The sequence below is a fragment of the Oreochromis aureus genome, linkage group 23 (assembly GCF_013358895.1).
Source record: "Oreochromis aureus strain Israel breed Guangdong linkage group 23, ZZ_aureus, whole genome shotgun sequence".
In the NCBI taxonomy this organism is placed as follows: domain Eukaryota; kingdom Metazoa; phylum Chordata; class Actinopteri; order Cichliformes; family Cichlidae; genus Oreochromis; species Oreochromis aureus.
In genome coordinates this window covers 12,220,109-12,245,897 of record NC_052963.1, presented here as the reverse complement: position 1 = coordinate 12,245,897, position 25,789 = coordinate 12,220,109, and the positions used below count along the sequence as shown (strand labels likewise).

Here is a 25,789-nt window from a genome sequence, read left to right as displayed (position 1 = left end):
CATTTTTTTTCCAAGTTCATAGTTGATTTAAAGTTACAGAAAGAAATCGAAGCTGCTTTAAACTAAAAGTGGATTTTTATTCATTTATTTGTTTTCACAGTTATGTTTCACCGCTGAATCCTGCCGTTGGTCGGCTTTGGCCTCGTTCTGTTTACCGGCGAGTTTACTATGGCAATGGCAAGTGATGAGCAAAAAAAATAGTTTAAAAGGTGTCAAACGACAAAAGGAACTCTGATGTAGTGAGTTAAGAGGTTCACTGCTTAATCACAACAAATATGTTCTATCAGAGCATATTTTCATCAACATAACAATTAAGCTCCCCCTAAAAAGATACTGCAAATACAGGAAAGAAAACGAGTACAGAGAAAGGAAAACACACCAAAACAAACAAAAAAAGGCACCTCTGAATCTTCTCGTCCTCTCTGATTACAACGTCAGATCCAAACCAGAGTCAAACATCCGTTACAGTACAGACAGAACAGGGAGTGAAACAAAAAAACAGCCATCTTTACAGCTCTACAGCGTCAACACAGCAAAGTGCCTCCTCCTCATGTTCTCCCTCACAATGGCACTCAAACCAGAAACTGTACATGATGAGAAATGACACTATATATTAAAAAAAACAACATTAAGCAGTGTTAAAACAGCGATCAGCTTCAAACAAATTGAATCACCATTATTATTATTATTTTAAATCATACAAAGTGCTATTAGCCACCAGCAAAGAGAACCAGTGATCAAAATTGTTGTTTTTCCTTCATTTTCTTTTTTCTTGTTTTTAAAATTTTTGTTTGAAATCAGTTTGTTTTCAAGACCTGTGAGTAATTTAGAACCGCACGGGTGGGCTCGGCCTTTAGACCGGCGACGAGACTTGTACCATGTTGGTGTGACACGCTGAAGCGACGTTGGCCTTTTGGATTGTATGCAATCCAATCCTTTTTTTTTTTTTTCTTCTTTTTCCCCCCCTCAGCTTTAAAGTGAAAAAACAATCACTGATTTTTAGCTCGCACAAAGGGCCATTATAATAAAAAAAAGATTATAGAAATTTAGAATTCACTAATCTCAAATGTGACCGAATATGCTCGTAAATTCACGACTCAATAAAATCACGTTTAATGTTCTTAATTATATCAGATTACTTTAGTTTTTCCCCTTAAATTTCAGACTTGTAAATTAGTAACTTCATGAGTTTTTCCTACCCAGTCTGCTACTATAATTTTTGAAATACAAAGCTTTTTTTTTTTTTCACTCTTACCGCCTCCTCCCTTAATGATTATCTTTAATTTTTTAAGCTACAATACCCCAATACACTGTTGTGGGCTACTGAGCTTTACCATTGCCATTTGGCTAAAAAAAATTGCTTTTACTGATGACTAAGAATGCATTAAGATATTCACGCTATAAAATATACTTCACCTGGTCCTAACCAGACAGACCAACATCCTCACCACACATCTCCCAAGAAAAAAAGTTCTTCATTTTTCTGATTTGCAGCCACTACTTTTAAAAATTTGCAAATTCCTTTGCAAGCAGAGGCTAATAAGATTAAAGAAAATGCTCATCCACCTGGAGGATTTTGGCTGAAGCTTTTTTTTTTTTTTTAACCCCTGGTTCACCCCCAGCAAATCAGCTGCCTCTAACACCATGAGTTGTGGCACTACATGCTACAGATGAGATTAAAAAAAAAAAATTACAAAAAAAGATCAGTGATTAAGAACTACTCTTGCACAAGTTTTTAATGAACTGACAAAGAGGAAAAAAAAAAAAAAAAGACAAATGACGTCTCAAAGATTTTTTTTTTTTTCAAATAGAGTAACCATTATTGTTAATGTGTTTTTTTTCTATGTCTTCCTATTAATAAAAAGTTGAAGCAGAGGGCAGGCAGGGATGCTTCTCTAGGAAGCCGGTTTCTTCAGATCCCTGATCTGTTTGATTAGGTAGGTCTTCTCGTCGTTGAACTGCTCGTCGTCCGTGCGGTCCTTCTGGAAGTTGCTCAAGAAGTCGATGAGTTTGGTCTGGTTCTTGAGCAGGATGTCGATGATGGGCTGCGTCTTGTTGGGGTTTGCTACGAACACCTTGGGGAAACAAAAAAGGACAAGAGAGGAGGAAAATTCACTTACAGTTACATCATTTCAATTCAATTTTGTTTTATTTATACAGCACAGATTCACAACACCGGTCGCCTCAATGTGCTTTTTATTGTAAGGTAAAGACCCTACAATATTAGAAAGAAACTCCAACAATCCGACGACCCCCTTATGAGCAAGCACTTGGCGACAGTGGAAAGGAAGAACTCCCTTTTAACAGGAAGAAACCTTCAGCAGAACCAGGCTCAGGGAGGCGCGGCCATCTTCCATGTCCGGTGAGAACAGAGAGAGTTTAATTACTAAAGACTAAATATATTAGTGGTGTATAAAGAAAGTGAAACAAGGTGAGTGAATAAGAAATGCTCAGTGGATCATGGGAAGCTCCCAGCAGTCTAGGCCTATTGTAGCATAGCAAAGGGAGGATTCAGGATCAACTGATCCAGCTCTAACAACAAGATTTGTCAAAAAAGAAAGTTTTAAGCCTAATCTTAAAAGCAGAGAGGCCGTCTGTCTCCCGAAAACAAACTGGGAGCTAGCTCTACAGAAAAGGACCCTAAAAGCTGAAGGCTCTGCTTTTAAACATCGTAGGAATCACAAGTAAAACATCGATATGAAAGCAAAGTTCTCTATTAGGCAAATATGGTACTATGAGGTCTTTAATATGAGCCTTATTATTCAAGATTTTATGTGAGAAAGATTTTAAATCCAATTCTGAATTTAACAGGAAACCAACAAGAGAAGCCAATATGGGAGAAATATGCTTTCTCTTTCCAAATTTCTCATTAAATGCATCTGCTGTTGTTTGTTTGTTTGTTTGTTTGTTTGTTTGTTTGTTTTACCTTGAAGACGTGGAAGGCCTCAAACTGGATGTTGGCACTCTTGTCTCGGAGCAGATTCATCATCAGCTTCAGGTTCTCTGTCCTGCTGATGTACCGTGTCATGACCGTGAAGTTATGTCTGTCCAATAACAGCTCTCCCAGAAGCTGGAGTGGGGATCATTTTGAAACAAAGTGACAAATTATTATTAGAGAAGCCAGCTGTGCAGACCTTCCCCCCACCCAAAAAAACCATCAAGTCTCAGTAGGAATTTAAATCAATACGGGTCGGAGACAAACCTTTAGAGACTGCCGCTTGGTGACGTAGTTCTCAGAGTGCAGCAGCTTCTCATAGTCTGCAAACACCTGCAGTGAAAAAACAAAATGCAGCAACAATCTGGGATCAAATTTCAAACTTTTGGGAAATATGTATATGGACAATATTTTTTCCAAACAATATTTGATAGATGTTGTAAATAGAGGGCTTTTCCTCCAAATGGAAATATGGTAAATGGTAAATGGCCTGTATTTATATAGCGCTTTACTAGTCCCTAAGGACCCCAAAGCGCTTTACATATCCAGTCATCCACACACACATTCACACACTAGTGATGGCAAGCTACATTGTAGCCACAGCCACCCTGGGGCGCACTGACAGAGGCGAGGCTGCCGGACACTGGCGCCACCGGGCCCTCTGACCACCACCAGTAGGCAACGGGTGAAGTGTCTTGCCCAAGGACACAACGACCGAGACTGTCCGAGCCGGGGCTCGAACCGGCAACCTTCCGATTACAAGGCGAACTCCCAACTCTTGAGCCACGATCGCCCCAAATATGAATGCAAAGTTTATATAGCGCCAAATTACAACAGCAGTCGCCTCAAGGCACTTTATAATGTAAGGTAAAGACGCTACAATAATAGAGAGAGACCCCACATGAGCAAGCACTTCCCTTTAAACAGGAAGAAACCTCCAACAGAACCAGGCTCAGGGAGGGGCGGCCATCTGCCATGACCGGTTGGGGATGATCATTGGTTTAACATGCCCACTCTCCTGTGTTTAGGACACCTTTCCATTTGCTTCGTAAGTTTAACCTGGCTCATTTGAAAACATTAGTGCAGAGTGCTGGTTTAGCTAACTAGGTTTAGCATATGGGGTCATAAGGCTAAAGCAAAGACCTGGGTTCAAATCTGTTCAACAATGTAAAAAATGACGGATGCCACCACAGAGTCATAGAAGGTCTTTAAAAGTGCTCCTTGGACTCCAAATGACCTCAGCAGCCTCAGCAGGTAGAGTCTACTCTGACCCTTCCTGTAAAGAGCATCAGTGTTGTGGCTCCAGTCCAGTTTATTATTCAGGTGAACACCCAGGTACCTATAAGAGTCCACTATCTCAGTGTCCACTCCCTGGATGTTCACCGGTGTCAGTGTAGTGGGTCTGTATCTCCGGAAGTCCACCACCAACTCCTTGGTTTTCCCGGCGTTGATCAGCAGGTGGTTCTGCTGGCACCAGTCCACGAAGTCCAGAGTCCACTGTCTGTACTCTGAGTCGACCTCACCTGTGATGAGGCCGACTATGGCAGAGTCGTCATCCATGACCCAACAAAAACTCTTGTTTATAGTGGCTACTCTTCCAAAGGCCGTTCGTCGATCCCCAGCTATTTCACTTCTAAGTTTCCTTTAGCGAGACACTGAACCCAAGTAAACCCTGATATCCATGTATCCATTGCCTGTGTGTGTGACCATTAATGAAAGTGTCTGTGGATGCAGCTTCTAGTTTTAAAAGTGGCAAAGTGCTTAGGCAAACTAGAGAGAGTGCTTACCAACCTGAAAAGCCACGCAGTGCAGTCATTTAGTTGCAACAATTATTCAAAATTGCCAAAACAGTTTGGCAGCACAGTGAACCAAGAAGGTTGTAGGTGTGAACCTGTCCAAAGACACACTTGTTGGGTTAGCTGGAGATTCTAAAGGAGCTGCTGGTGTGATGGAAAATGGTTGTTGTGCTCTCTGTGGACTTAATAATAATAATATTAATAGGTGTTGGGTTTTTTACTTTTTACATTCTGCTACTTCAGTGTCAAGCTGACCTTACTAAATGAAAAGCTCCACATTCCCTTCCTCTGATTCTGCGTAATCTTTCCGATATACCACATGTTGATGGACGAGTTATCTTTTGCACACAATGTTCCGAATGTATTCTGGGAGCATGGCGAATGATAACTAGTCTCTATAAATATTCTAGACTTACAATTGCTTTTTCCTCGCATGCTGTCTGTATGGTTATTTGACCCCTTTGCAAAGGTAAATAAAAATCGATCAATAAATAAAAATCTAAAAGAGGAAACCTGATTGTTCGCATAAATTAGCACCAGATGGCTGTTAAAAACATCTGAACCTAGATCAAGACAGTGCTATCACTTGGCTTTTGAATGTATGGCTGCAGAGGGTCAAACACATACTTCCTGGTGATGTTTAAGTAATCAATATGATGAAGGTGCTTTTGAATCAAATATTAGATTATACAGGACTTTATAATTTATGGAGACATATCTGATATCATGAGGTAGGAAAAAAGGAAATCTGAAATATTTAATGGTAAGAACGGTGCTTTCGCGTTGCAGTGTGGACGGCAAAAATCAGACTTTCTAAAAGGATGACGCCTATTAGTCATATGATGCAGTCATATGACTAATAGGCGTCAGACAGAAATGAGGCAGGTCGAATCTTCTTGCGTTTCACGCATGCGCAGTACTGGAACGTAAGCGTTTTCGGCCGTTTCAATGTGGACGTGCAACTCTGTGAAAACGACTGAAAACGCTAGTGTAGATGCGGAACCTTTTTTAGACGAAAACGCCATTTTCAAATCTATCCGGGCTACTATGGATGTAGCCTAAGAGTTCCAACAGGAAAATGACTTGTGTAGTTCAGATGAATATGTTAATTGTCTATGCACACTCTGTAGCTTGGGAAAACTTGGAGACAAGTATCAAGACTTCTCTGAATGTAGTTATTTTAAAGACAGAAATATCTGCCTGTGTGTTTTAGGTTGAGACAAATGCATATATGATGGAGAAGTTGCTTAACTCTGTGTTTGCACATGGGTAATTTGGCTTGTTAGTATATTTTCTTTAGCTCAGAAGGCATCTAATGAGATCAGTTAAAGCAAATGAAAATACTGCACTGCATCCAAAAGGACAAAACCTGCAAAAATGTAACATATGTAACCAAAAGGAATTGGATGAATTAGAAGAAACTAATTCATCCTAACCCTAGACACTTGACTTGAGTAAATCAACACATTGTTATTACAGCTTTCCCTCTTCTCGCAGTCACGTGGATCAATTATCAGTTGCTGGGTTTGTTTTACAATATTTGGCTTTGAACTGTGGGATTTAATTGAAGTATGAACAGGTGATGTTTACTTTAAAACTTAAAGTGCCAGTACAAACAGCATTATAAGACTTTGACGAGTATATCACCAAGCTTATGTCACAGAACAAGAAATTCTGTGTGCCGTCATAGATTTACCACTAAAAGCTAATCAGTATGATAGATTCTGGGTTTTTTGTAGCTTAGCCTGATCACTGACTCTACTGAGCCAGCAGTGACATCTCCTGACAGGCCGTCGGCACACATGCCGGGTGAAAAGATGGTTTTGTGTGGGTTTCTACAGGCTGAGAGCCCTGGGGGGACCCTGCTCATGAGAGGGGCCCCTCTGCCTAGAAACGTTGAGGACACAGAGCGGAGCTTTGTATCAAAAGACGTTATGACATTAAGAGAGGCTGTGCAGTTTTCCTATAAATTTAAGAGTTTGTTTTTTTTTAATCTGCCTTCACTGCCAGCTCATTGAATACTCTCTCACAAGGCTCCTTGAATGCCTGTGTGTGATGTGACTGGGCCAGTGAGCACTGCGGTGACTGATACCTGATCTCGCTGTGCATCCGTGTAAGGTTTCCTCATACAGAGTCATTCAGAGCAGTGGACAGTGTTTGCAAACAGAGCTCAGTGACTGACCTCTGTGTGTGGTTTGGGTTAACGATTGCTAATGCTGGTTCAAAATAGCAAGGCTAATGTGCATTAATGTGTGTGGTGGCTAACAACCATCCCAGACTAATCTCTTCTCGGGAGCTGCAGATGTGCAAATGTGTTTGTAAGTCGAAGCACTCACAGCTTCATAGTTCTGCTCGAGGAATTCGGCCACAAGCACTTTGTGTCTCGTCAGGAGGTCCTGTGGACAAAGACAGAAAAATGCATCTAAGCTGACGGATTCAAATGTTACCGAACACTTTTTACAAACATACATGTATGCATACACTGTACAATCGCACACTGCCCAACATTTGTCTCCCGTATTGGATGCAATACAACCATCAGTTGCTCGGGAAAAAAAATGTATTCCCCAAATGGTTGCCAGAGGTTCCTGGAGGTGTTTACTTTCCAGTTTTAATAACGATTATCACACTTCAAAATAGCTGACAAGTTAGCGTCACATGGTCAACGGTCACATGTCTGCAAAAATCAGCGTATGTTAAGAATTTTCCTCAACAACCTTTTCTAGGCCTATGTGGGGAACAAAAATATCAAAGAAATTAAAATGATATTCACGTGGGATGTTGGCTTACTAGATCCAAATCCAAACACTGTTGTCAAAGTCCGGTCTGGCCCTAGTCTAGCATCTGACCTGACAGCCAAAAGAAGAAGAAAGACAGTTACCTTAAAGGTGGCGAATGCATCAGAAGCAATGTCGAAGGTGGACATCTCCACGTAGTTGAAAAAATTGTGGAAATGCTCCGAATGGAGAACTATCTTGGCAAGTGGCTCGTGGCGGATGCACTCCCTCAGCATGATCCCACAATTTAGCGCCACCTGGGGCATCTCATATCTTCAAACACAGCAAGAGAGAGAGAGTAACGCATCACCCCCTCCTCGTTATAGAAGCCATAGATATTGTGTTAAGATGCCATTAGGCTGAGGACAGCATGTGCACTGTGTGTTTATCTCACCCTTTCAGCAGTATGAAGAGGACCTCCTGGTGGGAGCCGAAATATTCAACAGTGGGGCTCCTCGTCCCAATCTGCCTCCTGAGGATGTTGTTGAAGATCTGACACACGTCCTTCTTCCCCTGGAAACATGCACGTAAAACTGAGCTAACCACATAACAGCATCTGTAACATTTAGCATGTTAAAAATTAATTCATTGTGTACAGTAGGAAAAAAAGTTGTTTTAAAAGCAGTACTACAACCTAAAGTAACTTAAATTTATGAGTTGGAGTCAGAGGAGGCCTGTAATGGTAAGAAAACTGTACAAGGTTTTTAAATACACCATCAAATCTCATTATTTTCACTACATCTTGCAAAACTACAGCCACAATATGCAGCGTTTCTTAAAAAGTCTAGAAGAGCTGTTAAGTTTTCTATCGCGTTTCTGTGTCAGCTTTATCACAAGTGTGCTTCTGCAGCACATCTGTGATACTTTCTTCTGCTTACCTCAAAGTCTATGACCTGCAGGTTTTCTACCAGCGCGATCAGCAGGCCGCTGTTGTACAGCTCCTGGGCCAACTGGGCCACAGTCTCGGTGTGGGGCTCCTTGTCATTGCTTCCATACAGGATCTCCTTCATGGACACCAAACACTTAGACACCTCCTCAGAGGCCTGTAGAACAGAAAACTTGAGGTTACTTTATTCCGTAACCCCCGTTCTCTGATAACATGAGTGAGGTGTCTCACTATGGGGAACGCTCTCTCAGCGTTGTCCTCAGAAGCCTCTATATCATTACTCCAGCCAGTATTGGCTGGCAGTCGTGACGCCTGCGTCAGGGAGGGGCCACCCTCCTCCCTATAAAAGGTTGTGACGCAGCGTCACCCGTCATTCAAGATAAGCTCACCTCTTCCTCGCTTCGTGCAAGGAGGGTGATCTGGTGAGACACCTCACTCATGTTATCAGAGAACGGGGTTACGGAATAAAGTAACCTCAAGTTCTCTTTCAAACATTCGCTTCGGTGTCTCACTATGGGGATATGCAGACTCCCGTATTGCCAGATAAGCCCATCTGAACGACTGACTGCCAACTTAGGAGGTCTCGTGGGGACCCACACTCAACACAGTGTGGGCTAGAGATGGTGCAGTGACATCCAACCTGTAAAACCTTGCAAAGGTCGAAGGTGAAGCCCAGCTCGCCGCTGCACATATCTCCTCTACAGAGACACCCCTAAAAAGGGCCCAAGAGGTTGCCATCCCTCTGGTAGAATGAGCACGGAGTCTCCTGGGGGACAGGCCCGTGCTTGAATAAGCCAATTGGATTGCCTCAACAATCCAGTGGGAAATGCGTTGTTTGCTAATGGGCTTGCCAAGCTGTGGTTTAGCCCAGGAAACAAACAGCTGATCCGACCTCCTGAAAGCCTTTGTTCTCTCCATATAGATACACAAAGCCCTAACTGGACAGAGAGCATGTAGGCGCTCCTGTCCAGGGAGGAGAAAGGAGGAGGGCAAAAGCGTCCAGCTCCAATGGGGTGCATTGGAGATAAGGATTTTGGGCACAAAGGCGGATTTGGCCTGAGTGTGACTCTAGAGTTATCCCGCGTGAACCGGATGCACTCTTTGTGTACTGACAGCGCATGAATATCACTGACACGCTTCGCAGACGCGAGGGCCAGGAGCAATGCAGTCTTCAAAGACAGGATTTTTACTTCCACCTGGCTTAGTGGTTCAAATGGTGGCTGTGAAACTGCCTCCAACACCAGAGATAAATCCCACGTGGGAACGAGAGGTTTAGACACTGGGTGGAGCCGTCGTGCCCCTTTCATGAAACGGCAGACCAGTGGGTGGTGGCTCACTGGGCCATCCACGAAGCCCACATGGCAAGCTGAAATAGCTGCTAGATATACTTTAATTGTGGAAAAGGCCTTTCCTTTATCTAACAGTTCTTGGAGAAAGGAGAGAATTGTTGTCACAGAGCATTGAAAGGAGAGAGTGTGAGACTTTCCACACCACTCCTCAAATACCCTCCACTTGTTCTCATACAATGATCTTGTGGAGGGGCTCTAGCATTCTGAATAGTGGCTATAACTCCTGGGGAGTCCTGCCGTACTCAGATTCAGCCTCTCACGGGCCAAGCCCACAGGGCGAGGCGCTCGGGATGAGGGTGAAAAATCTCCCCTGGCTTGGGAGACTAGGTCTCGTCGGAGAGGAGAGGCCACGGTTCGTCCCACAAGAGGGCATAATTTCCGCCAACCAATGGGACCTCGTCCACCTTGGGGCGATCAATATCACTGTTAGCCCTTTTTCTCTCACTCTGGTTAGAGTGGGAGAAATTAAAACCAGCGGAGGGAACGCATAAAGCAGAGCATGTGGCCAGTTGTGAGCTAATGCGTCTACCCCAGCGGAGCTTCCTGGTCCCTCAGGGAGAAATACAGTGGACACTGAGCGTTCTCCCTCGAGGCAAACAGATCGACCTGTGGCTGGCCAAAGCGGGTCCAGATTTCGGTCACCACATGTGGGTGCAGGGTCCAGTCCCCGTATTGCGGGTTTCCCCTGGACATTAAGTCCGCTCCCAAGTTCAGAGCTCCTGGAATGTGAGTAGCTCTCAGTGACAACAGATTGATGCTGCTCCACATGATCAGTCTGCGAGCCAGCATGTGCAACGGACGGGAACGTAACCCGCCCTGTCTGTTGATGTACGCCACAACAGTGGTGTTGTCTGTTCTGATCAGAACATGGTGGTTCCTCAACAGGGGAAGGAAGTGTCTCAGTGCTAGAAATGCTGCTAGCAATTCTAGCCAATTTATGTGAGCACCCCTCTGTTGTGAGTCCCAGCTGCCGCTCACTGCTCTGCCCTCGTGAGTGGCGCCCCAGCCCGTGAGACTCGCGTCCGTGGTTACCACCTTTCTGGCTGTGACAGCCCCAGTGACACCCCCGAGTGAGAAATGTGGGATTTCTCCAACAGCGGAGTGCTGCAGCACAGTCTGCTGTCACTCTGATATGGCGGTGGGTATGGCGCTTTTGATTCAGTCTCAGTGATGCGACCCATCGCTGAAATTCCCTCATATGCAGTCTGCCCAGTGGAATGACCGCCAGTGAGGATGCCATCAATCCCAGCATCTGCAGGCATTTCCTGAATGGGAGATATCTTCCCAACTGAAAAATGCCGGCATGTGATAGCATTTTCTGTGCTCTGTCCACAGAGAGACACGCTCTGTATGCTTTGGGAGTTGAGGGCTATTCCTATGAAAGAGATGGCCTGAGCTGGCTGCAGGACACTCTTTTCGTAGTTTATGGTGAAACCCAGAGCCATCAGATGATCCACTGTCAACCTGGTGTGCTCTCTTCCCATTATTTCTGACTCTGATAGCAGCAGCCAATCGTCTATGTATGATGCTATGCGGATGCCCCGCCTCTTCAGTGGGGCTATGGCTGCCTCTGTGCATTTCACAAATACCCGAGGGCTCAGTGAGAGACCAAACGGCAGGACCTGGTACTCGTACATTCTGCCCTGAAACGCAAAGCGCAGGAATTTCCTGTGAGGCGGGTAAATAGGAATGTGAAAATATCGTCCTTCAGGTCTATTGATGTAAACCAATCGCCTGGGCGCACTACATGCAGCAGAGTGGTGGGCGTCAGCATCCTGAATTTGTATGACCTCAGATGCTGATTCAGAGCCCGTAGGTCCAGTATCGGACGCAGTCCCCCTCCTTTCTTGGGCACGAGAAAATACTTTGAGTAAAAGCCGCACTGGCTCTGCTCCTGGGGTATTTCTCGTACTGCTCCCTTTGACAGCAAAGTAGTTATTTCTTCTTGCAGGATCCTGGCTGATTCGCCTTTGCAAGAGAAAAATCACTCTGTGAAATCTGGGAGGGTGTTTGCGGTGCAAACGATAGCCTCGTTCTAATGTCCTCACAACCCATTCTGGTGCAGCGAGAGCTCGCCATCGCTCTATTCTCGCCGACAGCGGTCCCAATGACAGGCACTCCACAGTAGACGGAGCTCTGGCTCCCTCTTGTGGCGGAAACTGGTCCTTCGGCCCAGATCCGACTGCGCATGCGCTGCGGGCGGCTCGCGCCTGACCAGCGCTCATGGGTCCGGACACCACTGAGGAAATCAACCCGGTGGTGCCTGGGTGCGTGGGGGCATTATGTTTTCAACATACTTTCTGTGTTTTCCACATTTTTCCCCCGTGCCCTTGGCAACATGCCTGGATGCAACGGGTGAGTTTTTAATAAACAGAATGTTTTTATGAGACTGTGACTCGCTTGACTGCGCTGAACAGTGTCTCGTCGTCTCTTTGTTGAAATGCGCTCTGTGGGATCCAACTCGAGTCCCAGGCGCTGAAAGGAGGAGGCAGAACACACTTCTCCGAACGGGCTCCGGAACTGAGCCCTGGAGTGAACTTGGAGCTCGGGCTGGTCCGGCTCCGATCTCCCCGTGGGGGATGTTAGGCAGTCCGCTTCTTCTTGCGGTCGGACTGCTTCGCTGGTGGTGGGGCACCCTGAGCGGCAGCAGGCGGGACATGCTTCCTGGGCCAGTGGGTCTTAGGGTTTTGCGATCCTAGGGGACCCTGGGCCGCGACCTGCGGGGCTGGGCGGCGAGGGATTTTAAACGTCGGCACGCCGGCTGGACGGCTGGTGACCTGAGCGAACGTCTGCGGCGACCGGGTGGAGGCGGGCGCAGCCTGGGCCTTCCTAGGGAGACACAGCTGCAGGGCCTCTCCTCTTTCTTTTTCTCCTCGCACCGTCTTTGCATGGTGGCAACAGCGGTCCCGAAAAGGCCAGCGGGTCGATGCTTTCATCCAGAATGTCACGCTTTCTCTCTGTCCGAAAGCCCGACAGGTTCAGCCATCTGGCCCTCTCCTGTAGGACGATGATGCTGAGAGCCCTGCCCGCCGCTTGTACTGCCGCTCTAGTGAGGTGGAGACACTGGTCCGTAACGACGCCCAGCTCATCCCATAGCTCACTAGCATCCGGGTTCGCGGCAGCCTGGTCCTGGAGCTCCGCCGAGTAAGCTAGCAGGAGCGATGAGGCGTTCAATGCCCTCGCGGTGGTGGCAACCGATTTATACGCCTTGTCAGCCAGGGAGGACTGCAGGCGTTCGGCCTTGGAGGGCAGGGACGGACCAGATGACATGGAGAGTTTCTGGTTCGGGTGGAGATGGGAAGCCACCAGATTTTCCACTGTAGGAATTTGGTAGATGCCCTTCTCCTTCATTCCAGCGCAGTCAACGCCGCCGCTCCCTGCACGGGGTTGGGTGGCGAAAATGGCTTTGCCCAGCAGCGTGACCTCGTCCCACGCATTCGGGAAAAGCGGCAGTACCTGCTTAGTAGTGCGCTTTGCTTTGGGGAGCCTTTTACCCTCGTGATCGTGAGGTGGAGGTCTCCGTTGTCACCGCGGCCATGGGATTGCTAGCTTGTCAGCCGCCCGCTTTGCAACGTCGAATAGCTCCATGCCGCGGGACTGTGTGCCGGGGTTGTCACAATCGGCCCCTTGTGTCGCAGAATTCCGACCAGAGGGGCAAAAGAAAACGTCGTCATCCTCGTCCGAGACGAGATGTTCCGACGCCCCTCAGAGGATTCGCTGAGTAGCTCGTCATTAGCCTCGAGGGAATCAGACAACATAGCTTCGCAGCTGACCTCGGCATCATCCACCAGCGGGAGGACGATATCCATCTCGTCGCCCCAGCCGGTGCCTGGTATTGCAGACTCAGTGTGCTCCATCGGTGGGTCGATTGGAGACAGCATTGGGTCCTTCTTTGACAGGCTAGCCTGGCGGGCTAGCCTTCGGCGAAGGCTTTTTAGGGTGAAGCGAGCGCAGTGTTCGCATATACCCGGTGTGGAAATAGCCGCCTGGGCGTGTTGCAGCCCGAGGCACATCACACACGCATCATGCGTATCTGAGCCTGAGATTTTGCAACCGCAGGGGCAAAGTTTGGGCAGCGGTTTGCAGTCTGCCATGTTAAGGAAGCTTGGTGTAGCTAGCCTAGAATGGCTGGACGGCTAATGCTGATTTTTATTTTCTTCTCGGTCGAGTAGCTATGGTGAGCTCGTATGACCTAGCTAGTGTGGTGGCTAGCGCTTGTGCTACTTGGCTTGGTGACCGTGTGTAGCAAGAACAGTTAGCTTGGTCAGCTAGCTGTTGTGTTAGGTGCGTGGTGGCAGCTAACACACTCTCCGACCTGGCTCCGTGGTGAAGAGCAGGCGACTCGAAACGCGAACCGTGCAGCGCCCGGTGACCAAGGTGTTAGCTTGCTCGCGTGGACAGTTAAGCTAGCACTCACGTTCACAGTCAGGAGAGATGAGGTTTCTAAGAAGCGAGAAGAGGAAATTGAATGACGGGTGACGCTGCGTCCACAACCTTTTATAGGGAGGAGGGTGGCCTCCCTGACGCAGGCGTCACGACTGCCAGCCAATACTGGCTGGAGTAATGATATAGAGGCTTCTGAGGACAACGCTGAGAGAGCGTTCCCCATAGTGAGACACCGAAACGAATGTTTGAAAGAGAACTACAGGTGAGGAAGGATGGAGGCAAAGAAGGCATCATTTAGAGGAATAACATGTAGAAACTATCATTAGTAGAAGAGGGTGTGAGCTTGAATGTGGCTTGTGACTGATTCTTTGAACCCCTGTATGCTTGTGTGAGAGAGTCTTGACAGTGAAGCGTCAGAAGATGACAGGCGCAGGCTGTTTCACGCTCCCACCCTTGGGCCTCTGGACACCCATTCACACACACACAGACGCACACAGACACAATCAAGTAGACTCTCCTACCTTGTCTGTCTTCTTGTCCTGTTTGACCAGGATGGCCAGGTTTTCCTTCAACGTCTTGACAATGTCGGCGGGACTCTTGTGTGATTTACCAAACAGCGGCATGATGGATGGGTGGACACGTGTGCACACGCCTTTGGGACCTGTGAAACACAGCACTCAGTGTTAAATGTATTGTTTATTGATTGATGAATCAATTCAAGCTACAATATAATAGCCTGTAATTATAAAAGCTACAATCCATTTTTACCAGACTTGTAAAACTGCCAAACTTGGTGCTTCCCACCAATTCCCACAAACGTCAGTTTACAGTGCTGCTTACTGACAAAAATTCCACTTTTAATGTAGTGCATTACAGAGATGACTATAAAGTTGTAAGTGCCCTCTTGTGGGCAAACAATATACTGTGCTCACTTTTATTAAATATTTATATTTGATTAAATATGAATGAACCACTATTTTCAATCATTTTTCCAATATAAATATTCCAAGAAGCATTCAGAGGCTGCACCGATTGTGATTCCAGCTCCAAGTCGTGCATCCCAGCCAAGCAAAAACATTTTTCAAGGCTGGTGCGTAGGAGAGGTACAATGCAAATAATTTGCCACATGAAGGGCTAGCACTGAAACATCACAAATAAATGTATTCCTGCGAACTGCAGCCGTGTGTCTGCGGAAACTGTCATCACCCTGTACTGCACCTACAAGTCACAAACAGATCTTTAGATGGGCTGATGACACTGTGTTGACTCACTGTGTAACATTGTTCTCGCTCCATCTATTTGATATGAAAAGATAACAAAAATGCTGCTGATAGGGAAGTAACAATCTGTGTATCACAGGGTTTTAGTAGTCTTCTTCTACCGTTGACCATATACATGTCTAGAAGTCAGGTCGGTACACATCTGACAGCCCTAAATAAAGAGAAACAACAGTCCATCATTACTCTAAGAACTGAAGATCAGTCAGTCCAGAAAACTGCTAAAACTTTGAATGTGTCACCCAAGTGCAGTCGCAAAAACCACTAAGGTAGGTATATATAGTCAAGTCAGTAGTTTCTGTAATTTAATAACAGTTTAAAAAATCTTAAGATTCAAAAGTAGGGGAGTCCAAGCTGCACCGTAACATGACATCTCCGTCATATTATGAAATAGCCAGTTACTTTTTGATTGATCTTATAGTTGGGGCTGGACAACACGAACTCGAACCATTCCTTACTTGTGCTGCTATAGTCTCTCTCTGCTGGGGGAGCTCCCATGATGCACTGAATATTCCTTCCCCACTCAAAACTTTTCACTGCTGTTGCATTTACATGCCACTGTTGCATTGCTTTGTCCAACCAACTGACTGTGGCAGATACCAGCCCCTCCCTGAGCTTGCTTCTGCCGGAGGCCTTGTCCTTTTAAAAGCGAGTTCTCCCTCCCTACCATCACCTAGTGCTTCTCACTCGGATCTTCTGATTGTTGCGGTCCTCATTCTTATACTATAGTGTCTTTAGCTAAAAATACAAAGTGCCTCGGATCAGCTATTTGTTAATTTGAACTGTCATCCTGTCTTGAAAGAAAATAAAACAAATAAATACCTGAGCATTCAGGATTAACTCAGATTTTTCAAGGCCAATTGCAACAATGTGACAAAACCGGCCTGCCCAGAGAAAAATCTAAAAACGTCTTTATTTCGGGAAGCTTTAGAATCAAACCTTTTATGTTTTTAACCACTAAAAACAGGGCAATGTGAGCAACCTGCTGTTCAAACATTCAGTCTATGAGGAAGAGAAAAAAGTTGATTCAAAGGAAGGCAGAAGGGAGCTAAATATTCTCTGACCAAAATGAGCAGGAGTTATGATGCAGGACAAGGTGAATCATGCAAGGCTTCTCTAGTAACGACCAACAAAATACAAAGCTGGTATGGAGCATAGTAGTTAGTTCACGTGCCCTGGGTTACATTAGTTACTCTCATCTTGACAGCTCAAGACTGTATGAAACCTGCAATTCTAGTTTATGTGCATCAAAGTAGGTGCCACGCTGTGTTTTGCCCTACTACTGCCAGAATGTCAATCATGCTACCAACAATGCTACTAGCAATCTCTTGCAGCCACACTGCGCACTAAGCTGACATTGTACATAATGCCAAGCACCTTAAAAGGACTTTCAGCATTTGCTCATTCAGTCACAGGTTCACAAATATAGCCATCAACTGATGGATTTTAAGATAAAATGCCAGGAAAACAACACATAAATATACTTGTTGCTGCGTATGTCGGGTATGTTAGAGAGGTTGTCCACGACGGAGTCTGTGAGCATATTAAAGGATCCAGGAGACAGCAGTGGCCTTCAAAATCCAGGCCAGGTCAGGAACAGCCACAGAACTTGTGACTGCTAATCCTCATCTGGGAATGTAAAAGGGCATTAACCCTAACTCCCACCATCATTCCTCCCTCCATCCGCTCCATCCTTCACTCATTTCATCCTCTCTTTCTTCTCCTCTTCACAAAACACTTCTGCTCCTCCTTTCCCCCATGTCCTCGGCCACTGGCTCACAAGAGATTTATCTAGAACTGATGCTAGCAGCCAAATTGTCTGAATGTTAAAGCCTCCTTCTACACTATACTTTGTAAAGCATTAACAGTGAAAAGGTAAAGTGACCGTGTCCATGCTGGGTGACACCATTAATGATATGAAGTGTTAATAAACTGCATGAGATGCTTGTAAGCACAAATCCATATTTGGATTCAGAAGTCACTGCCAGAGGTAATCCTTGGAAAAAACACCTGCACAGTGTTTTATGGAGGAGAAAATTCCTTCAGCTGGACCTACTGAGCTTTTATTTTAATTTTTACTTTTTTTTTTTATCCTATCTTGTATCTCTACAGTTATAATGGTGGATGTCTTTTTTTAACACGAACAAAGTTTAAAGTAATGAGGTCAGTCTGTGCACACGTAATCCCCCTGAGCCAAAAGCTCAGGTTTCAGACAGCTCTGAGCACTGCGTTCAAGGCCGTTTTCATAACTCCATATGATGCTTCTGTGAGCACAGAAGCCACGCCTACCTATTCATCAAACCTTCTGTTTGATAGGGACAACCAATCAGAAGACAGTTGTCTTAAAGGGAGAGGAGCCAAAACAGCTTTTGGAATGAACTGAGAGGCTACATCAAGGCTTCGACACTGCAAAATAAAGCTTATTTAGAACTGAGAGTAAGTGAATCTACTCCTTTATATTAAGTTGGAATAAAAATATGAAGCTTGAAATGAGTATACGTTCAAATGAGCCCATCTAAAGCACATCAGAACAGTAACTCATCTCTGGAGACTGTGGAGTGTCACATACTGGAAGCTTAAAGGAGCCTAAAACTTTAAAGCATTGAGGCCTGATATGACAGAGCCTTATGTGAGACATGTATATTTATTTGACTTGTTGAGACTGTTTATTAAAAAAGTTTCTGACTTGGGTCATCTGTTTTCTATCCTCCAAGGGAAAAAACAAACCTCGCCACAGAGCTACAAAAACCTCTTTGACTTGTTCATTATCAGATACAACAGGAAGTTCCCTTAACCAAGTCCACACACACACACACATACACACACACACACACACACACACACACACTGTATCGGTTTCTTCAAATGCCACTTAGCCCGGCAGATGTGTGGGCCACTTGAAATCACAAGACCGGGAGAATAAAGAGCTGTGACAGTAAAGGCTGATTTCCCCTGATGGTTGTAAAACAAATCCGTGTAGGTGTGCCGACAGAGTTATTACTTCAATCCTTCCCCTATAAAAACACGTCTAATTACATAACAATGCGCCCACCATGCTGGCCACTTACATTTCACAGAGTTTTTATAAAAAGCGCCATCCATCGCGAAACCTTATGACAGTTTACAGCTGCTGCAGATCCGGTGCGACAAAGGCGAAATAAGAAAAGTAAGCTGATGCATTCCAGAGGTATTTGAGCAGAGCAGTGAGTGCTTTCCTCAAACTGATAAAAGGTAGGAGTTGAAAGAAACATTGAAGGTAAAATGTCATCTTTCACATTATTCATGAAAGGGGAAATTGCACGGGGGATTGGACGCCTGCAAATAAAACTAAAAAAAACAAGAAAACAGCCTGGATTGGAATCACGAGGTTTTCACCTGACAAAAGAAAATCTCAGCTGACACAGCCTCCGCTCAGCTATGTTCATGTTCTTTATAATCAATTCTAAAAAATGTTCTGTGTTACTGATTTTAATTCTTTATTCTGAGGCAGTTGAATCACAGAGAGGGGAGACTGCAGTGACATGGAAAAATCATGCCTCCTATCAAAGGGAAAGTCAAACTGTATTGTCAAGAAGCTGCTAATAGTTTATTTACAACCCCATCAGAAGGTCAATGGTCCTCAAGGAGACCTTCAGACAGAAGAGAAGCTTTAGTCCATTAAATTAGTGTTAGCTTTTTGCTAAAAATGGATGGTTTACCATACCTACCTAACATACAGCAAGGCTGTATTTAAGGTATGGGCATGCTTTTATATTAACATAATATATGACATAGATCGTACTGTTACAATCCTTAAATTACCTTATTTGCCTATGTGCTTCCTCAATATATCCATATTTAATACACTACTATTATACTATCTGCATCTACTACCATGCACTTTGGTACGTCTATGAAATCCTGGAAATACCAACCCTGCCATGAAAAATGTTCTTCTGCAGGTTTATGTAATTTGAATACCAAGGTGTGCAGTGGGTGAAAAGGGAGCTGTTTTAAAGTCCATCCCATCCAGGAACAGGTGACAAACATAACAAGGCTACTTGGGTTTCACTTTATCTTTCGATGACATCATGATGGCAAAACTTTAGTCAGGTCAATATTTGTCGAAGGATAAGCTGGCAATGAGGAAGTGTTAATGAAAAGAGGGGAGCCGTGCTTGCAAACAACGCCTTCCTGCTTTTCTAATCTAATCACACTGTAGGCTAGTGCGTCAGGTAATAACCAGTCGAGCAGTGCTCCCAGTCCGGCCTTGTTCCTGCAGCTCTAACTAAGTGTTTCTGATTATTAAAGGATACTTAAAGGGCCCCTTTTAATCATCTAATAACATGTCTTTTGAGTCCTGGAAAGCTTAAGCAGCTGATTACTCTGAAGTCTTCATTTTCACTTGCACCCTTCTTAAGACTGACTAAATGTTATGTAATGGAATTAATCTGGTGCTCGCTGGGCTCGAGCGCACACTGCTAGCTGCTCAGCTTAGGTATAAGCTTACCTGAGAGGTTCCTTGTTGCCCCAAATATGAATTTTTCAACTAATCACAAGCATCTAAATTAGCCTTAATCCAAATACATATGTACAGAATATAAGGTTACCCAGAACAGGGAGTATAATTTCAGAAAGATTATGAGGCATTATTTCAACAGTCAGGTACAAGCATGTGCAACAGGGTTCATAATGCTTGCATCTGTCATTGCAGCACAGCAGTATGTCCCCTTAAAACAGTCTTACGGGGTTAAGGCAACTGTACTTCTTTTTGATCTGATGGTAAATGAGCCATGCCTTGATTCACATCTTGGCCCATGTGACTCTTAATAACTTTTACAGGATGGGTCAATAGCTGAGGACCACCACCCCAAGGGGGGCAATGCCACTAGGGATTAAACATCTGGGACTTCCCATTGGTTTTAGAGCTGAAGAAGCTTCTTGGATGAGAGGTCAAACGTCTCCATAAACCAAAAAGACACTCAGCTGCCTTCATTAGTAGCGCTTAAGAGTGCCATGACCTGAATGACTGAGAACCTACACAGACATACTTGCATTCTTGTTCTAAAGGACTGGCACCCGCATTTAAACTTGCCTATGTAAGCAGTGTGGTTTAAACAGCGTGTGAATTCCTTTAAAAGTATTAGAGGTTTTATATAAATGTAAAGGATTTGCACAGACTCCTACAATTCCCCTCTCTTCATTGCATTAGGACACCAACGCAGAACCATAAATCCTGCATAAAACAGCATCAGAATCATCAATATTTTAGGAAGTAAATAAGGAGATATTTTAATGTTTCTACTGCTACTCCATGAAAACAATGTATCCCTTAATTTCTCTTTAGCAATTCTTTTATATATTCTTGTAACTGCAAGGATAAATAACTTAACTAAACAGGGTTTTTTATATTAAATCTATAATTTACTGGAATATTGATTACCGGGCTCTTATTTTAGTAAACCAATGAATGAGAAACACAAATCTGGGGCTATTCATTGTGTAGATTCTTTGCCTGAACAGTCAGTTCACTATAGGCCAAACATAATCTTTAGAGTTCAGTCTTTAGTCTTTGATATATTTGCCTGTCCGTTTGCTACATGAAAACTATTTGTTCAGCTTCTGTCAAAAACTCATATCACATGCTCTAAAACTTATCAGATCCCTGCGTTATGTTCCTAAGGTACAAACCAAATCAAATTGGTATAGTATGGTATAATATAATAAAGACTGTCATCAGAGGTATGGCTCGTCTTGTGACATATCAAAGTATACTGACAAATTCTTATTATGTTAGAAACAGGCCGATCGCCTTCTCGTGCTGCCTCGCTGCACATTCTCGCCATAAGCAGATTTCTCTTGGATTATCTACAAGCATGACCTCTGCTGCTGACATATGGGCCTTTACTGTCATCTTAACCACCGCAGTGCTGAGGAGTCACTCAGTACATTTGATTCAACTCGCTTCCTAATGCACTACATGCATATCTGACTATAAGATCCATAAGATTATAAGATTTATTTGTTGTGTAGGTGTAGTTTTCCTGAACTACGCAATCCTTTTGTAGACCACCGAATGTTTGATCATTGGACTGATACAAATGCAGCTCTTATGAAAGAAGACCATGTCTCTCCTCACTATCAAAATATGGAGTCCCTCAGGGTTCAATACTAGGCTCAACTGCATTTTCACTAAAATGCTACCACTTACAAATTGTCTAACTGATATTAAAGTAGAGCCTGACTGATATAGAATCTTCAAGACCACTACAGATATCCTTGTTTGGTCATTTTGGCGTTTCAACCACATTCTTTTACGGTAAGATCTTTACCTTGAAATTTTAAACCCCACAAGGTAACTGTTGTTGTGAATTGTTAATATCACTGATACACAGACTACCATTAATGTTGTTATTTCCTCTCTGTTAGAGTACTACAAAGGTCTTTTTATAAGGTATATATCAGAAATCAAATAATAAACTCTAGTGTACATAAAACAGCAAATCAAATCAGAAAGGCAAAAACATTGTTCAGATTTTTAATGACCCTAGCTGATTAGTTTTAAATTAATTTGTAGAGTTACTCTTAATTGTCAAAGCCTTTAATGGGCTAACCCCAGAAAATACATCAGAACTGCTGTCCACTTACAAATCAGTGCTTCAGACAGATCCCCAGGCAGGAACTTGCTCTCTTTTAAACACTAAACAGGACAGAATGTTTGCTTTTGCCGAACAGAGAACCTATTAATAATCACTTTTAAATAATTTGTGCCATACAGCAATACATTTAAAAAATGACTAACAGTCATATTAGTCATAACTCTCTTGGCACTGCCCTCATCAAACAGCTGCCTTTTGCAGCGCTGGATTATAGTAACATTCACTGTAACAAACTGCATGGCAGTGGGCGGCTCTGATGACTAATCGGTGACATTCCAGCGTAGCAAGATAGTGATCCATGACAGGAGCTGGAGACATGAGGTGACGTAGCGATCTGTCACACCTACATGCCATTCCGGTGGCAGAAGAAGCGAAAACAAGCTGGACATTTCATGGGTTGTGGTAATACCAGGGGGAAGCAGTGGGGCAACTCGTTGCACACTTGACAATTCGTTAAAATAAATTAACCTTGTGCTCAGGAATTCTTGGCAAATTCATTTAATTAAGCCTAGAAGTTTTCTAACAATGCAAAGAATCTCCCACAGCCTTTTCAATGAAGGAGAAAGGTGACATCCTATTATTTTGCCTGGAATGTGAGCCATTCATGATGTACTACTAACACATGCAACAGGAATGCAAGTGCTGAAGGAGGAGCAGCTAAGGACAATAACCCGCTCGTTCAGCATGAATTATTGCTGTTGGCATTAGCTAAGTGATTAACATCAACTGCAATAAATTTAACAAAGCACTGCCTGGAAGGTTCACGTCTGACGAAGCTGGAACACGTCTATCAGTCGTAAGATCAAAGTGAAGACACACAGGTTGTAGTTTATAGCAGCACTGTTTCAGGCCTTTTTAAATAAATTTGACAAAGCTGGTCTTTCGTCAGCATCCTGACAGAGAAATGAGAATCTATGCCCACCTCCGACTACAAAGAGTGGTTTGCTTCAACTATATTCACAAGGAAGGCCGAAGTGAAAGACCAGACAATCATCAAGCAAAATCTCACTTACAAAGAGATCGTTAGGTAGGACCAACCAACCCAATATTAGTATAAACTCTGATCCTCACCTGCACTTGATGCACTTCACTGAAGCATACAGGGCACATCTGTAACATTTAAGACTGAGTTATGTTTTTGTGCTCTCAGTGGTTATCACCTGCTGCATGTCCAGCTGGAGGAAGCAGGCGTTATCAAGTATGGCTGTGAAAAGGTACGGCAATGCTTAAAGTGGGGACTTTTTTTTTTCCAGCAAGACAAGCTTTCCTTTTCAATCACATTTACTTCCTTACAGGTGGCCGATACTAACCTAAAAACAAGCCTGAGCATTTGATTGGTGGATCTACTGAGAAGCAAGACACAGAGGACATGACAGACAGGCTAGATGGAGTCTTTATGGCTCACACGGACTGCTTTGTGACAATACCAGTGTTATATATACACACCAGGTTAATGGTAGTGAAAGGTAACAGTCTGAGAAACCACAACTATAATGTGCAAGTTTCTTATTCAGGACAATATGAAGATTGCTCCACTTAAATGCAGAGTCATTACAGGTTAATACTGCAATCAAGTGTGAAATAGCTTATATGAGAAGCTTTTACCTTGAGATATCAAGGCCAGTGGATTTACTCATAATAGTACAGCATATATTGTAGTCCGCTTTCAAATTAAAAGCACAAGAGTGAGTCATGAAACAAGACTGTATGGAAGACAGCTTTGTGAAAGAATGTATGTCTAAAAGTGTTGCATAGCATCAAAGATAAATGTAGGGCTAGAACTAGCAATTAAGGATGAACCAAATTATTAGGGGAATGCAATATTTAAAAAAATATATAAATTTCGCTAATATTGTTTTGTTTCATTTTTTGTTGTTATTTATTCTTCATTCAGTGTCAGGGAAACAAAATAATCTCTGTTCCAGATTATCTTACTAGATTTAAGGTTTCTGAGCTCCTTATCACACTGTCTTTGAACATTTATCTGGCACAGACGTGATCTGATACAGCACATAAACATTGGCCAATGCCACTGGGGAGCGTCATTTAATTGCTCATAGGTTACTAATGTCCATGCGATATTATCAGTGCAACTATTATTTCAACAGACATTTAACTTGGCAATCATTTATTCACTTTGCAAAATAACTACCTTTTAAACATTGATAATTATGAAATTCGGGCTCTCTCTCCCTATAGTTAGCCTTTTGTCCTGCTCTCTTCTCTTTCCTATCACTCCCAGCTGATCACAGCCCCCTCCCTTACCCGGGTTCTGCCACAGGTTTCTTCTGTTTTGAGAAGGGTTTTCTGTTTCTGAAAAAAACTCCTGTTTAACAAAACAGGAGTTTTTTCTTCCCACTGTCACCAAGTGTTTGTCCATCAAGGGGTTGTCTGATCTTTCCTATTTGTAGGATCTTTTCCCTAGAATATAAAGCACCTTAAGGTTGTTGTTGTTGTTGTGAATTGGAACTATTGGCACTATTTAAGCGTCTTTGATTTGTTTAAAAGTCATATGATAAAATGAAGAAAAAAAAATCAAATGTGCCAAAACTGTGATCTTGATAAAGTTTATAGCTGCATAAAGCAGTGACTCAATGGCGACTTTATGACTAGCATTTTACTTTGAAATCCAAACCCGGAAGTTGGATTGTAATCATTCGGGTTGACCTGGTCCTAGTCGTTTAAAGTAATAAAGGAGGGAGGAGCGGGGGGGACAAAAACAAAATACACACACTGTATATGAACTCCCGAGGAATTAAAGACCCCGCTAATGACCCTGTTTAGAGGAATAAGAGCTTATAACGCTGACAGCAGTAAATAGCACATAAGGCCGCATTAACAGTCCCAGACAATGTGATTTAACAAGGCTACACCCCTCTCGCCTCCGGCCAAACTCCCCTCTTTTTTTGTTTGACAGATTTCCAAAGCTAGCCACAGTTGTCTGCATCATTTCATGAACTGCAGAAAAGGATGTTGGGGCTCTCTCGTGTATCAACATAACCGACGTTTCACCACCGACTTAAGTTACAAAGGGCAGTCATATCTGAGTATTAGGTTATCTGAAAGCTATTGCTCTTCGACAGTAGAGCCTAGAAATAATACTTACAGTGGGAAGATGTTTGGTGGGGGGGATCTGTAAACGTCTTGACCGCTTCTGTCCCGGTTCACAGCGCAGCCGAAGCTCCCAGATAGACGCCTGTGCTCACGCCAGGGCTGTTTGTCGACAGAAAAGTCGGCTAAAAATGTGTGCGAAACAATTTAAAATGTGTGGAATCTGTTAAGAAGGCAGTGCTGAATTCCATCTGGTCGCTTTCCAGTGTGCTGCCAAGTTAGCAAGAACGGAGAGATTAAGGACTTCCCGATTGCGTTGTCATAGTAAAATAACCAGTGGCCCCTCATTTCTTTGTAGGGAGAAGGAGAAGCACGATTGTGCTGTAAAATAAAGTGGACGCTATCGATGGAGAAATTTAAATGAGGCTGTATTTATGAATTCAACCAAAAAGTCCTCTATTGCATCGGGGCTTCATAAAACCTTTTAATTTGTAGTGCAACTCGCGTCACTTCCTGTGTGGCTCACGCTTGCTAGCTTGACAAATCTGTATCTTTCCAGCCGTGGCTGATTCTCGTTCACATCCTCTGATTTCAAGCGCTACTCCGGCCTTGACTGTAGTATGACTGCATCGTGTATATTCACAAAAGCACATATTTAATACAGTTACCCGGAAATACATCTGAAAACTACTTT

General features: G+C 43.8%; 1 protein-coding gene across 1 annotated transcript; it reads right to left on the bottom strand.

Moving 5' to 3' along the window:
- Positions 1 to 185: 185 nt before the first annotated feature.
- On the bottom strand, positions 186 to 25,693 carry cab39l (calcium binding protein 39-like). Its single transcript, XM_031738458.2, has 9 exons — positions 25,151 to 25,693; positions 14,651 to 14,790; positions 8,387 to 8,551; positions 7,903 to 8,021; positions 7,613 to 7,781; positions 7,068 to 7,127; positions 3,203 to 3,268; positions 2,927 to 3,070; positions 186 to 2,075 (listed from the first exon to the last, which is right to left on the bottom strand). Exons 2-9 carry the CDS (start codon positions 14,750 to 14,752, stop codon positions 1,896 to 1,898), a joined length of 1,005 nt encoding a protein of 334 aa, XP_031594318.1. The 5' UTR covers positions 14,753 to 14,790; positions 25,151 to 25,693; the 3' UTR covers positions 186 to 1,895.
- Between the last annotated feature and the right edge of the window lie 96 nt (positions 25,694 to 25,789).

Bases quoted from the DNA above. Each gene is read 5' to 3' on its own strand.
- cab39l (XM_031738458.2), bottom strand. From the start codon at position 14,752: ATGCCGCTGTTTGGTAAATCACACAAGAGTCCCGCCGACATTGTCAAG. The intron at 3,269-7,067 runs GTGAGTGCTTCG...TTTTCACTGCAG, and splicing joins TCGAGCAGAACTATGAAGCT to GTGTTTGCAGACTATGAGAA. The intron at 2,076-2,926 runs GTAAAACAAACA...TGTTTCCCCAAG, and splicing joins AGGCCTTCCACGTCTTCAAG to GTGTTCGTAGCAAACCCCAA.